This window comes from Macrosteles quadrilineatus, unplaced genomic scaffold, assembly GCF_028750875.1.
Source record: "Macrosteles quadrilineatus isolate MER2022 unplaced genomic scaffold, UCM_ALF_1.0 Scaffold_9__3_contigs__length_116548681, whole genome shotgun sequence".
NCBI classification, from domain to species: domain Eukaryota; kingdom Metazoa; phylum Arthropoda; class Insecta; order Hemiptera; family Cicadellidae; genus Macrosteles; species Macrosteles quadrilineatus.
The window spans coordinates 18043160-18059060 of NW_026542602.1; the positions used below are offsets into that span (position 1 = coordinate 18043160).

At 31.3% G+C, this 15901-nt stretch overlaps 3 protein-coding genes across 4 annotated transcripts in view; 1 reads left to right on the forward strand and 2 right to left on the reverse strand.

Annotated features, from left to right (window-relative positions):
• Positions 1–15901, forward strand: part of LOC129002256 (fibrillin-2-like) — a 157414-nt gene that overhangs the window by 131625 nt on the left and 9888 nt on the right. The gene's annotated exons all lie outside the window — the stretch shown is intronic.
• Positions 2610–10946, reverse strand: LOC129002257 (uncharacterized). Of its 2 annotated transcripts, none has more exons than XM_054429925.1 (2): positions 10712–10946; positions 2610–5731 (listed from the first exon to the last, which is right to left on the reverse strand). In XM_054429925.1, the coding sequence occupies exon 2, from the start codon at positions 5728–5730 to the stop codon at positions 4498–4500; it is 1233 nt and encodes a 410-aa protein (XP_054285900.1). In that variant the 5' UTR covers position 5731; positions 10712–10946; the 3' UTR covers positions 2610–4497. The 2 variants fall into 2 exon arrangements, with proteins under 2 accessions (XP_054285900.1, XP_054285899.1); XM_054429924.1 differs by having other exon boundaries at positions 2610–5735; positions 10712–10945.
• On the reverse strand, positions 11546–14181 carry LOC129002261 (uncharacterized). The gene is made up of 2 exons (XM_054429939.1): positions 14170–14181; positions 11546–13218 (listed from the first exon to the last, which is right to left on the reverse strand). The coding sequence occupies exon 2, from the start codon at positions 13210–13212 to the stop codon at positions 12013–12015; it is 1200 nt and encodes a 399-aa protein (XP_054285914.1). The 5' UTR covers positions 13213–13218; positions 14170–14181; the 3' UTR covers positions 11546–12012.

Here is a 15901-nt window from a genome sequence, read left to right on the forward strand (position 1 = left end):
AAACATAACCTAAAATTTGATGTTTGACTTTCACTCTCTCTAAGTTTGATTTTTGTCTAAGTTCTAGTTTCATGAAGATGAAGGTTAACATTTTTATTGTATGTATAAGTTTATTATCAACCAAGTTGAACGTTTTTATTTTATACGAGTCTTATTTTAGGTTTATTCTTTTCTATAGGCTAGAATAATATTATTCACAACACTGATATTTCATCCTAATATTTCATCATTACAAACTTGTTTAGGCCTACCCTAGTTGTAAAATTTATGAAAGTTAAAATGTTGATCTTAACTTCTAAAAGTATTTTAATTTCATTATTTTTTTATACAATATTTTTTCTATACTAATTTGTACTCAGAGGCTTATTTTATACCCCTAAAATTTTACACTGCTACGTCTGCTACCACAATGGTTTGCAAATTTTTTTGATTTGAAACATTACTTGTTCAAGTCATAAAATTTCATTATGAATTGGTAAATGTTTTAGAAATTGAGTAATTTTGTATATATGTAAAACTAATATAAACTATAATATATATAACTATATATATAATTATATAAATACTGAATTGAATGTTACTGCAGTGTAGTATAATAATTTGTAGATTTTTAAAAATAGTACAGAAATTGATTAAACAAAAAAAAAATAGTTGGGAAATCTATGTTAAGCAGTTGGGAAATTTGAGGCTTCACCCCCCCCCCTGGAATTTAACCAAGCAACGCCACTGCCTTGGTGTAGTGGGAACCTTGCAGTAAATAGTGTCAATCTAATAACCACTTATAACCATGATATCACCACTACACTGAAACATCCTGACACTTCAAAGCTAATGGAGTTATTTATATTGCTATCATAATAACAAATAATAAGATATTCCTCGTTCTAGACAATCAAGTTATTTTGACTTTAGGAAATAGTCATCAGAATAATTTTGAAAGTAGAATACAATGAAACAAATCAAATACCTACAGAGGATTAAAGTTTTTTTAACGGTGAAAGTGCAGCATTTTTTAATACAATTATTGAACAAATCTAGTCATTTTAGAACAATTACCCATACACCACTAAGCATAAAACAACTTTACCTAATAGAAACACAAATTTATATGCTATAGAAAAGTAATCCGATGATTAAAATTTCTTAAGTACTTAACCTTGCAACAGTAGACATGAAGAAAACTAAAAAAAATTTAATTGACAGATTATTTGGTAGAGAAATGAATATTCAGACACCTTTAGAATTAACACAGGACTAAGACAAGGCGATGCACTATCCCCATTATTATTTAATCTAGTCATTGAAGAAGCGCTGAGATAGGTGAGCAGTCTTCAGGGAGGTGCAAAGATTAGCGGGAAGACAAAGGTTCTAGCATTTGCAGACAATGTGGCACTTATAGCAGAAAATAAAAATGATATTAAGGAGCTAGCAGAAAAGCTAATCACTGAAACACAAAAAGTGGGACTAAAAATAAATTAAGAGAAAACTAAGATAATGAAGATAAGTAGACTACCTGATAACCAACCATACTTGGAAGTCTTAAATTTTAAATTCACAAAAACTGACAATTTTAAATATCTGGGAGTGACAATAACAAGTGAAAGCAGACAAGACGACGAAATACAATGTAGATTAGCAGCAGCTCAACTGTGCTATTGGAGTCTAACAATACTATTTAGAAGTAGACTCCTAAACAGAAGAACTAAAATAAAGTTGTATAAAGTAATAATACAACCAGTTCTACTATATGGGTCTGGACGCTTACAAAGCAAAATGAAAAGAAATTGATAGTTTTTTAAAATAAAATCTTACGTAGAGTGTTTGGAACTATTAATGACAATGGTGAATGGCGGATAAGGAAAAACCAAGAATTAAGAGAACTTTATAATGACCCAGATATGGTAAAGAGCAGAAGATTACGATGGCTGGGACATGTATATAGAAGAGATGTTAACAGTATGATTAAGAAGGTATGGATGGGGCAACCAGAAGGACGACAGCCGCTGGGACGGCCCAGATTAAGATGGAATGACCAAGTGAGGCAGGACCTCAGGAGGTTAGGAGCAAGTTTGTAGGCAGCGGTGGAGGAGCATTGTTGGGGAGGCCAAAAATCACTTGGGATTTGTGTGGCCACAGGAGTAGAGTAGTAGTAGTAGGGAGTATCGCATCCACTGTGCATGCCTATAAATATCCACAATTCGTATATTGTGGCAGATTACCAAGGTTAGATTTTACGGTGTCGAAACTCCAGGGTCTGCATTTTACAGCAAAATATATTGAAAGGTGAGCGTTGGATAATAAAAATGATAACTTTGTTATTAAATTTGTCATGAATTTTTTTAATGGAACTAGACGCCCTGTGATGAACAGATAGATTCTGTCTGTCTTTAAAGTTCTCAAAATTTCTATAACATTTACATTTCACATTACTTATAAAAACAACTGATAAAAAACATAGTTTTAGGTGGATTTAAAGAATAAGGAAATAATTTAATAGTTTTGTTCTATTTTATTTTGTTTCTACGCCAGGGGAGTTTTCCAATTTTTTCTAAGGTAATGGTCCAAACCCTGGTTTTGATACTATCTGTACTGTCCGTCAACAAATCAAATCAAATCAAATCATATCATTTATTTGTCTTTTGGATTTTTACAAATCATTGACAAAGTCAACACATCAGCCTATGTATAGGCCTACGTCATATACATACATACTACACATCTACAATAGTATAGGATTAAGTATCTAGAGAATGTAAAAATTAAAATGATAAATTAACTTAACTTTTTTTCTTTTACGCTATCTATTAATAAAACATAAAAACATTTGAGAGCTTAGTAAATTTCTTAAAATGAAGGGAAAAAAGAAAAAAAATAATGAAATAATATTAATTAGGAATAGTTAAATTCCAACAACAGTAATTAAATAAAAAAAAAATTTGTTCAAGTTTTTTTTGTCAAGCAATCAAAGAAGTTAGACAAATTTGTGTAAGAAACTAAATTTTTTTAAATACCTCTAAAAATCTCATGTAAAATACAATATAATAATATTAAAAGATAATAGTAATAACATAAATAATAATAATAAAATAAAATAAAATAAGTGCAAAGATTACATTATGTTAAAATTTGATTTCACAAATTTTTAAAAAGTCATCTAATGTATAAAATGGGTTATCTAGTAACCAATTATAGAGTTTGTTTTTAAATTGATTTATTGAATATTTTCTAATCATAGGCTCAAAGATATTGTAAATTTTTAAAGATATCACCACATGGCTATCCAACGATTTAGTTAAGCGACAATATTGAATCACTGCTTTAGTTTTGTTTCGGGTATTATAATTATGAATTTTGTCTTTGAATTTTAATAGATGAGAGTTTTTTAATATATAAACTGCGATTTCAAAAATATATAAGTCTATGACGGTTAAAATCTGAAGCTGCCTAAAAAGTGGTTTGCAATGTTCCCTAAAATGTACTCCAGCCATAATTCTAATCACCTTCTTTTGGAGCAGTAAAATGTCCTGAATTCCTGAGCAGTTTCCCTACAGTATTAAACCGTATCGAATGATAGATTCAAAAAAGGAAAAGTACGCACTTCTGATGTAATTTTTAGGAATAATGTTTATAAGGCGTCTCATAAGATATATTACTCTTGATAGTCTCGTACTAATGTAATCTATATGTGAGCTCCAAGTTAAATGATTGTCTAAATAAATACCTAGGAATTTAGCATTTGTGACTAAATCAAGATTAAAATTATTTGGGTTGTTTTTTAAACTAAAAAGCAAATTTTGTGTTTTATCTGTGTTGAGCCAAAGTCGCAATGTTCCCAGTTTCCCTCTTCTTCTCCCACTTCTCTCCTCCACTTCTCCCAGTTTCCAACCAGTTGTTACTGAAGTAAGTCTATACAAGGGAAACACATACATTCAATAGAGCTTTTCCTTCTATCAGTAAACATAAAACATAAAATTTAATTTTCTATGTTTCTTTTCCTAACCTGAAATTTGCAGATAGTCACCCAAAGCTATAGTTTTGAACATTGCATGTAGTATTTGACAAAGGGTCAAATAGTCAAGGCAGAAAAATAAAACACATCATTGGCATTTGCATGTGAGTGTTCTGAATAGATAAGGTTCTATTCTATACTTAACTTTCCAGGAGGAAATAAATTTGAAATTACTGTACCCCTTATATGGATTCTTTTTGAAAATTCATGTTAAATTGATACTGTGAGCCTTATTACATATTTAGTTGCAAAAAAAATGTTCGTGTGTTCTTGATATGATCAGCTTTATTTTATATACATATTTTTACTTGTGAGTCATCATTGAACAAAATAATAACACAATATAATTGTTAGTAAAACACATTAATTTAAAATATTTGACAAATTTTAAGGTTGATTAATAAAAAAAATGTAGTCTTTTTAAAACTAATTTCCTCTCAACAACATATCTGTGCAAAGAGCTAGAACATTAACCTTTAGAGCAACGTTTAATGTAAGGTCTGGTAAATTTGTTGGATGATTTTTGGTACTTTGGCTTTGAAATTTTTTCCATTGTATAATCTTAGTAAATTCGGGTCCATAGCACCAGTGTTACTCATGTTTGCAAACTCTTTCATGTCAAATTCAGCCATGTCAAGAGCATCCTTTTCTTCAGCAAGTGTCATTGGCAAAGTTTGACATGCAACTACAAGAGCAAAGTCAACCGAGGACTTTAAATCTTGCCATAACTCTTCAGAAGTGTACCTCTCTTTACATCCTAGTAGTTGTAGACATTCGTTGAGTTCTTGTAGGTAAATGTCGTACAACTCTTGTAGTCTGTTTTCCCGCACTTCTTCGTCCGCACTGGTCCAGGTGAAGTACAGAATGTCGATGGCCGGGCTCATGTATCGTAATACTTGAAAGTCAATGAACTTTACTTCCTCCACTTCTCCTGACTCTGAGTGTTTGAACATCATATTGTTGTTCCACAAATCTCCATGGTTCATAACATTCAAACCTTCTTTTTTGGGTTTAACAATTTCTATCAATGAATTGTACAGTGTTTCTTGCTTGTCAAGCAAAAACTGTAAGGCAGGTTCACCATTTTCTGTATTTTTCAAGCTTTCTTTTACAATTTCTATTGCAAACACCAAAAGTGACTTCATCAATTCTTTCATGGGATTACCTTCCCTAAATATGGGCTCTATTCCGAGTGTTTCGATTTCTTCAGGATTTTCACTGTGAAGAGCGACTGAAACGGCATGGAATTTCGCTAAATTTTTCAACACTACCTCACAATGAGCGTAATCCAATTGTTTAAATTTATCACACATGATGTGCCCTGTTTCTTTCAGATCCTGAAATACCAACACACTTTTTTGTGCACTGAAATATGTTTTAGGACCAAAGTCAACTTTTATCTTTTCTTTCATTTTTGGCAAAATAATGTTGTATATAACCGGTTCTTTGTCGAACCATTCACTTAGTCCGAGTTCTGCTCCCATGTCCTGCAACTGAGTATGAGGTGCCTTAACAATAAGAGTTGTGGATTTATCTTCTGATCCATTTGCTGTGTATTTCACGACGACCCTGAAGATTTGGCTTGTGTAGTTGTTACCGGCCGCTACCGCTAGTTCTGCAGTAAAATCATTAACTGTCACTTTGGGCTCGTTATCTTCTCCTCCTTGAAGAGCAGCTTGTAGGAATGTCTTGTCCAACCACTCTGGCAGCTTTTGTGTCATTCTGGCTGAAAATGATAAAACTTAAGTGGTGCATTTGTTAAATCAGGCTACATGAAGGTGAATTAAAGAATTCTCAAAACATGTGATTATGTCAAAAGTATTAAACCAGAATTATTATAAATCTTTTATAATTCCATAACAATTGCTGTATCAATCTAGGCTCTGCTCCTAAGTTTTCAAAGTTAAGCTTGAGAAATTATCTTATTGGTCGATGTTCATGGAAACCGAGGTATGATTACAAGTTTTTTTATAAAATTATTTCAGTAACTTTATGGATACAGTTTTGTTTGACCTAAAGATATAGACTCTTCTCTTTTACAAAGAGATACGTTTGCGATAGCTAATTTGTAATCTTAATTTTAAATCACTTCAATGAATTATGAGGATTTTAACATAGCAGTAGCTGCTACTTATCCTTTCTTCTATAATTGACTTCATTACTGTCCTTGAAAAACAAGGGTAAATCACTCTTGTTTAGAAGCAAAGTTACCAGCGAAGCTTTTAATTTGAATTCAAAATCAAATACATAAACAGAGTATACCATAAATTTGATTTGACTAAAACGCAAGGGTAGTGTTCATAGGTCATACAAATGTAATATCCACATAATGTGATAAATAATCTTTGCTCCGACCAAGTTTATTGTATGTAAAAAAAAAAAAAAATTGGAAAGTTAAACATCCTTTGAATTCCTTTACAATAACTTTTTTAAAGTGTGTGGCCAAATTAGCTAGCGTAAAAAGAGTAGATTATCTCTTTCTAAAGATAGGAATGTACTACTTCAATTTTGAATTGGCTATCAACAGCTACCATACACTACTGTTAAACATGCTCTGCACTGTTTATAACTATTATAAACATTCTTTTAATGCTGTTTTACGAAAAAATATAACCACACAACCTTACAGATTTGAGAGTTGTAAAGTTAGGAATAGGTAAATGAACATCTTCAATTTCATTTTTCCTACAGTTACCTGACAAAGTGTGCTTCCTTGCACTGATTATAGCAGGCAAAGTAGCTAATTACTGCATTTACTTACTTTTGCCGCACTCATTTTTTTCCACACTCCTGTATTTTATTTTAATCAAACAACACAACAGTATTCTTTTATTAACAATGTAATATGTGTACTCTTGAAAATAAGTAGGTAACACTTAAAGATACTACGACTGCAATCAGCTGGTGCAGCGTTTTCCATTTTGTTCAACGCTTGGATTTAACCTAACCTAAAAAAAACGTTTTGTATAGTGTTTGAAAGACTACTTATTTATATGATTTATAGTAACTGTAGGAAAATATAATGTGTAACGTAAGTGCAATATTCAAATATGGTATGCTAAAGCATAAAATTTGCATCTTGTTGTCACATCTCACTAAAAATAAAGAATAACGTTAGCAAAACGCTCTCTGTCTGCTAGACTCGGTTTGGCTCTGGTAGTGAACACGGTTACGTTCGGACTTTGGAGTTCGAACTGGCCGGCAGACGCAAATTAAAGGACTAAAAATATGTCAATAGCGAGTACAAGAGTTGAATTTTTCAGTCATTGCATAGAATAACAATATTTGTGAACACAAACATTTTATTTATTCCAAAAGTGCCGTTATACAATGTATTTTGATTGACAGTAAAAAAAGAGGAGATATCCCACTTTTTGCAGAAATCCCCCGGAGCTAAATTTTGAACGTCAAAATCCTGTAATCACCGGGGAAATCTGGGGATATGGCAACCCTATCCATCACCAGATTTGGGTTTGGCCATGCCAGTTATCACTGACTATAGATGTACTTGTCTGCCACTTAACTGCTAGTTGCTGGTACCTTCAATCTAATCATAACTCTGTGACTGATAGCAGGCTTGTTTTTGTTTACTGTCTTAATCAACTTCTAAGAACTCATAATAATGTTATCTTGTCTTAATCAGGTTTGAACACTTTGTGAATTGTTGTTATTATAAAGGTTTTATTTATGCTTTCAATGATATGTTGATAACGGTGTGATGTATTAATATATGTAATATAATATATATTGTATATTATGTTTGTAATTACTTAACCAACAACAATTTTCTTCTAAATGTAAAAAAAATCATTCAAATATTTTGTTTTTACATTTTTTGTTTATTATAAATTATAATCTTCTCCATACAACTTCTTTAAAAAATTTAAAACAAGTAGATTTGGCTTTACAAAGATATTACCAATAATCTGCAAATCATGATTCACTTTTATTTTTTTTTTCATTTTTATAGGGTATCAATAATCAATTTCTCTTCCTCCCCCATTTAAATAACATTAGGTTAGCGAGTACTTAGGTTTGCTGCTACAGGAAGGTACAATAATAAGGTGTGTTTTTTAGTGAAATATTAATAGCTTAGGATAAAAAAATAAGTAAGCATTGCAAATATGATCAGAATATATCCATAAACAAGCAAGCTACAACAGTTCACTTACTTTCCATAAGCATAACATGGGAATTTTAAATGTGCAGTTTTAAGGAATTTTCTTCATAACCATTAAGCATAAAACAATGCTTTAAGATACTTCATTATACAGGGTGGCTGAAAAGTAACTTGCACCCCCCCTTAACTTTTGAACCTTTTGAAATAATTTGAAATTGGTTTGCGGCAGCAATATTGTAAAATTTTTTAGTCTGCATGTTTATGGATATATTTTGATCAAACTTGGCAAATTCATTTATTTCATACTAAGCTATTAATATTTTTTTACTAAAAATACACTTAATTAGTTTCCTTTCAGCAACAAACCTAGGTGCCAGTGCTCATTAAACCTAATGTTATTTAAATAGATTTAATTGACAAAATGGAAATTCGCTTAGTCGGTAGGTTTGCTGCGGCAGGGGTATTATGAAACTAAAGAGTGATTACAGTACTACTAAATCAGAACATCAGCACATATTAATTCATTTTCAATACTTCCATACAAATGTCATATAGTACTAATTCTTAAAATATTGTTTGGGACTATAATCCTCTGTGAGACTCTAAAATTAGAGAACTAGTTGATGGCCTTGAGTAGTTGGCCATTAGCCAATGACCCAATGAGCAATGAGGCAATATGAGGATAAACATACACATCCTCATTGACCCTGGATGACTAGAGTCTGAATAGCCTGGAAAATTGGGATACTTCTACTCCTATATCACTATAACTGTTTCTAAATAATTAAGGATATGGTACTAGTTGTCATTTAGAATTGTAAATATAATGTGAGTAAATGGTCTGGGTCAGTTCTTTTAAAAATCATAAAAAATGAAAGTGAATCATGATTTGCAGAAGATTGGTAATATCTTTGCAAAGCCAAATCTAGCTTTTTAATCTAAGATAGTATTGTTCTACACAAATGTCGAGTTGAGCTTACCCACATGTATGATCTAGAAACTTGCTTGAATTTCCAGAATGATATCAGGATAATTTTGTCTATTATTTGTTAAAAAAAGAATAACATATGTTTAAAATATTAACAAACAAATTTTACTATTCACCAAACCAAATTAAATTAAATTAAATCTGTTACATTTAAATTAAATAGGAACCAGAGGGCCCATGCTGCTCCGCATACCTTCAATTTGATACCTCAATCATGAAAATGGGTCGGGTAGAAGAGCCAAACGAACTCGGAAAAGAAAACCCAATTTTTTAATATATAACATTGCAAATTACTTACTGTTGATTGACAGTAATTTTATGGGGTTTTAAGGAGATTTGAAACCTTTATGATTAGATGAGGAACCTATGAATTAATTAGAAAATTGAGATACAAGTGGTGTTATCATTAAAATAACCAATCACAGTGTGTTTTTGTACTTAATCCTAAACTTAATTTGAGATAATGAACCGTGACTACACATTAATATTTAAATACCCCTGCCGCAGCAAACCTGACGCCTAAGCGAATTTCCATTTGGCTGAATTGATTTTCAATTGATCTATTTAAATAACATTAGGTTTAACGAGTACCTAGGTTTGCTGCTACAAGGAAACTAATAAAGTGTGTGTTTTAAGTAAAATAATTATTGCTTTGCCAAGTTTGATCAAAAGATATCCATAAACAAGCAAACTACAACATTTTACAATATTCTCCATAAGAATAACATGGGAATTTTAAATTTACCATTTTTTTTTGTTTTCTCCGTAACCAATAACCGTACAAAAACACTTTGATATACTGAATTGTTTGTTTTTTTAAGCTCTTTAAGAAGGTTTAGAGACAAATTGGGAAATTTTGTGTTTTGAGGGTCAAAAGTGAGAAAAACCAATTTTTACCCCATAAAACCCCCCATAAAACTCTGTTCCCATGGTCCAATCATGCTGGATCGCGAACTCATTCAAGTTTATCCCGCCTTACACCTTCAAACCAAATTTCATCAAAATCGGATAAAAATTACTCAAGTTATCGTGTTCACGGACACACACACACACATATATATATATATATATATATATACATATATAAACATTTGAACGAGTGGTGTTTTTGGCCTCTGGGGACATCAAAATGAAAAAGTAAATCGGTCCCGGGCCTAAGTCTTACCATGAGACCTACGGTAATAGCTACTTCCCTATAGGAAAATTCGCTAAAACAAAAGTAGTTTCAAACATTTTAAAATTAAATATGTTTAAAAACCTAATGAATACCTGAACATGTTTTTAGGATACAAGACTTTAACTAAAACCGGAAGGAGTCCAACCTGGCACAATGAGGCAAAAATGTTACACTAGGCCCATTCACAAAAAACTATAGGCTATATAAAAACTATAAACTATAATAACTATGTTGACTTAGAAAACATTGAAGTTTAATAAACAAATAATTGTTAAAAAAATCTAAAATAACATTTTTTACCTTTACATAAATGTTTTTAAACCGATCATGAGTTTTCCTCCACAAATTTAAGTCCAACAGAACTCAAATGAACAATTACAATTCAAAATTATATTAGAAATTAGTAAAACAGCATACCTTGTGATTGAAAGGATGTAGGTCCAGTGATGGAGGAAGACTAACACATTGGGCCTACAATCATCTGTGGCCTTGGTGTAGTGGGAACCTTGCAGTAAATAGTGTCAATCTAATAACCACTTATAACCATGATATCACCACTACACTGAAACATCCTGACACTTCAAAGCTAATGGACTTATTTATATTGCTATCATAATAACAAATAATAAGATATTCTCGTTCTAGACAATCAAGTTATTTTGACTTTAGGAAATAGTCATGAGAATAATTTTGAAAGTAGAAGAAACCAATCAAATACCTACAGAGGATTAAATTTTTTAATGGTGAAATTGCAGCATTTTTTAATACATGAAGAAAACAGTAAAAAAATAAATTGACAGATTATTTGGTAGAGAAAACTTTGTTAAACCTGGAGGATTATTTTTATTTCTTTCTTCCTTCCTATTTAGCTTTAGTTTATATCAATTTGTTTGTAACATTTTCTTACATTGTTTCTTATTTATGAGACCTCACATTATCAATGTGAATTGTATTTACTTATTCTTAGCTGTATGTGAAGCCATTCAGTCTACATACTGTACACAAATATTTATTTACATAAAGTGAATAAAACTAAATGTCATGAATGAAGAAATTTGATTCATTTTTATTAGATCTCTATTAAAAAAAAAAACAAACTAAAATGATCAACTTTTTAATCTGTTTACATTTACAAACTATGCATTAGATATTTTAATATATACCACAAAAATAGTTATTTAATTCTACTAGGTTTCAAAATATATTTCAACTGCCTATTTACATACGCATTTAGTTTTATGGTATCCTGCAATGTGTAGGGAAATGTTAAACGAATCTACAAATTTTAAAAACCTATCAAATCAATTGAAATATGTGACATGGAAGTCTAAATATTTTAAATGGACAAATATTGTTAGTGCATAGATGAAGATTGTTTTAGTCTTGTTCCATACAAGTTTTGTACATAATATGAACAATATTGATTGTCTGTTTTTGCAGCTCTTGGTAGCAGATTAAAGCATTGAAGTAAAGATTCATGTAGATGTTTGATTTTAAACAATCAATTAGCTATTCATCAGTTGATTTTCAACTTTCTTTCAATAATGAACCCTTTTGATAATTTACATTGTTGTAGATTAGTTAATAATAACTAAAATTTAAAAGAAGCTAAGTTAGCTGTCAAAGCTAGTTCAAAGAACTGCAATTATTTGTATCATATTTTTTTCATAATTTAGTTATATTCTATTGGCAAACACACATATTATTATCACTTTATTTTACAATAATCTACTGTGAATTTGCCTGATGATAGTGGGTATTTTGGTTTTGAAGTGTTTTCCATTGTATACTCTGAGTACCTTGGGATTGATGTTGCCATTGTTAGCCCATTTTATGAACTCTCCCTCATCAAACTTTGACATATCAAAAGCTTCTAGGGGCTCTACCATCATCAACGGTAGATTTAAAAGCGTAATTGCCAACACAAATTTTACCGAGGACTTCATATCTTGCCATAACTCTTCAGAAGTGTACCTCTCCTCACAGCCTAGCTGCTGTAGACACTCGTTGAGTTCTTGTAGGTAGACGTCGTACAACTCTTGTAGTCTGTTTTCCCGCACTTCTTCGTCCGCACTGGTCCAAGAGAAATAGAGAATATCTATGGCAGGACTCATGTAACGCAACGCTTGAAAGTCAACAAACTTAACGTCTTCTACTTCTCCCGAGGATTTGTGTTTAAACATCATGTTGTTGTTCCACAAATCGCCATGGTTCAGAACATTCAGACCTTTTGCTTTTGGTTGGCAGACTTCTATAAGCGATTCAAAAAAGTTTTGTTTGTTGTCGAGTAAAAACTCAATAACCTCTTTACTATTGGCAGTTGCCTCCAAAGCTTCTGTGACAACTGCTATTGAGTGTGTTAAAAGTGGTTTCATCATTGCAACAAAAGTACTCCCTTCAGTGTACAAAACTTCTTTTCCCAAATCTTCAACTATTTCAGGATTTTCACTGTGAAGAGCTACAGAAGCAGCGTGGAATTTAGCTAGTCTCCTGAAAACAAGCTCGCAATGAGGATAGTCTAACTGTGTGAATTTGTTACACATCACATAACCTGATCCTGTTAGATCCTGAAGTACAAGTACGTTTTGCTGGGTGCTGTAATAAATTGTCGGTCCTAAATCAAACTTGATTTTCTCTTTCATTTTCGGAAGAATTTGTTTGTACATTATTGTCTCTTGTTCAATCTTTTGAAAATGAGGATAGGGTGATTTAACTATTATGCTTGGAGAGTTGTGCAAGTCTTCTGATTTGTATTTCACATTTACTCTGAAAATTTGGCTTGTGTAGTTGTTACCCGCTGCAACTGCTAGCTTAACAGAGAAGTCTTCAATTGTTAACGTTGGTTCTTTTTCTTCCTGTCTCTGAAGAGCCTTTTGTAGAAACGTTCTATTCAACCATTCTGGAATCTCAGGTGTCATTGTTTGCTAAAAAGAAATAGAATTATTAACTCTCTTTGAAAATGTTTAGCTGCTTGTTGAAAAAGGTACATTTCCACATAAAAAAAATAAAACAATTTGAAAAAGTAGATATAAGATTTTCTTTACCTAGGAGTCACTGTTTGCACATTTTATTCACAGGAAAAAACCATTCCAAGTTTGTCTGAACTTATTTAAATATTTGGAGTTTTATCAAAGTGTTGTTTGTAATGGAATCAGATTCTGCCTAGACACCAACCATTTTTTTAACTTTCCACAAAAAATCATGGGAACAAAGGCGTTGACTTAACTTAAAAGGCTAAGTCAGATATCAGGCCATGATACATGTTATAAAGCTTGTGCTATAATATCTTGCAAAAAATTAGCCTCTTAACTCTAGCCACCCCAAAATACACCATTAATTTTTTTTTTTTTTATGTAAGTAAACTCAGGGCTTGAGTGTAAGAGGAACACTTAAAACAGCTTCTGGGCAGACCTTTCTTTCTTGAGAAAATATTTCTAACTCTTAAACTTTAAGCAAAGCTTTTAAACAAATACTGATGCTGCAGATTGTTTTACTGGTTTTTAGTCATACAAGGTAGAACTACAAAATATGTGGAGAGCCGGGAACAAGAGAAATGGTGAAGGATGGAGTAGAGAAAGTAAACGTTTGCTAGTTTTTAGCTGTGGTACTTCAAATTCTAGAAATAAAGTGCTAAATAAACTCTTAAAGGAAAAGTAGTTTTCTAGTTTACTCGGTCACACACTTAACAGCTTCAACATAGTACACTAATTTTAGCGGAAACAAACTGCAATATCATCCTGCAACATAATTCATTGCATAAAAATAGATTTTAATGCTGACTATTTTGTTCATAATTTAAAAAAATTTATTCTAAGTGAAAAGATTTTAAACCTTTGCCTTTACATTTATTTGAAAAATAAAATTCATCTACTTACGCTTATCCTAACTGAACGAAGCCTTTTGAAGTCAACTTCTGTTGCAACTGTGTTTAAAGTGACTTTGTCTATCTAATCTTACAAACACCCAAATAACTTTACTGTTCTTAATTCTACCTAGCTTACATTGCAGACAGATAATTTTGTCTGCAACCATCTTTTTCCTCAACCAAACACTATAACTAGACACATCTTAGTTAACTAGAAAACTACATCCCTTAATAGTATGATTTAGATAAAAACTGCAAATTATCTTTTAGCTTTCTAGAAAATAAAAATAACTGAGCTAGGATAGAAAATAAATCACAATAGAAAATAAAATTGTGTGAAATAGGTTTATTTCATAGTAGGCCTACTTACTTGATTCATATAGCTTTGACTGAATCAAACTTACCATCTTAAAGCTACAGCCAGTTTTAGGATAAAAATCAAACCATAAACATTTACAAGTTATAAATAAATAAAATAAATAAATAAATAATTCTTTATTGTCACATCAACGTTTTGAATCATAGCACAGCTAAAAAACAGATGACATTGTCAAGATTATTACTAACTTAACCTAATGTACAACAATTTGTCTTATGCATTAAAAAATGTTTTAAACAAGTTGGCAAAATTGGTCAAACAATAACGGAAAAATTAAGTTTCTAGTCATACAAAATAAAAGTCATATTGATTGGTTAGTTCCATTGAGATAATCATTAACACTGTAAAATGTTTTACTTATCAGAAAATCAGCAAGGCTGCTTTTAAAAGATTTATTATTAATTAAAGTTTTTAGATTCGGGGGTAGTTTATTAAAAAGTTTTTTTCCCATGGATTTAGGTGTTTTTTCTACAAGCTTCAGTCTGTGTCTTGGATATTGGAAATTATTTTTAAATCTAGTGTTATAGATGTGGTCAAAGTTTTCGCTAATGTGGTCATCAAAATTTGAATGCACCGCTAACAATGTGTTTGCATGATGATTTCCATGGTAAAAAAGTCATAATTCTTATAAACTTTTTTTGAATTTTAAAAACTTTTTCAATTTCAGAGGCGAACCCCCAAAATTCAATTCTATACTGTACTATTGAATAAAAGTAAGCATAATAGAGCATGACAGAAGTTTTCAGGTCTATAGAATTTCTTAAACATAGCATTTGAAAACAGGCTGAATTTAATTTTCCGATTACCGACTGAATGCACTTACTCCAGGTCAAGTGTTTATCAATATATAGCCCTAAAAATTTTACATTATCCTCAGTTGGTTGAGATTGATCAGTGAGTGCCATTGATTGAGGTGTACAAAATCTTACAAATTTGGTTTTCTCTTCATTCATTTTCAATCCATTGATCTCAAACCACTTCCCCAATTCGGTTAGGCTTTCATCAATTTTATGTTTTAATCTCTCATTGTTTTCTGTTTTAACTACTGCAGTAGTATCATCTGCATACAGAATTAGATTATTTGAAACATTTTTTGGAAGATCATTGATATATATAAGAAATAGAAGAGGCCCCAAAATCGAACCTTGAGGCACACCTATTCTAATTTTTTGCCATTCTGACTTTACTTTTAAATTATCTTTACAAATGACTGTTCTCTGATAGCGATTATTTAAGTAAGATTTCAACCATGACACTGAATTTCCAGAAAAGGGATACGACTCTAGTTTTTTAATGAGGATATCATGATTGACACAGTCAAACGCCTTGGACAAGTCACAAAATACCCCCATCGTGCTATGCG

Coding starts and splice junctions, on each gene's coding strand:
- LOC129002257 (XM_054429925.1), bottom strand. CDS start 5,730: ATGACACAAAAGCTGCCAGAGTGGTTGGACAAGACATTCCTACAAGCT.
- LOC129002261 (XM_054429939.1), bottom strand. CDS start 13,212: ATGACACCTGAGATTCCAGAATGGTTGAATAGAACGTTTCTACAAAAG.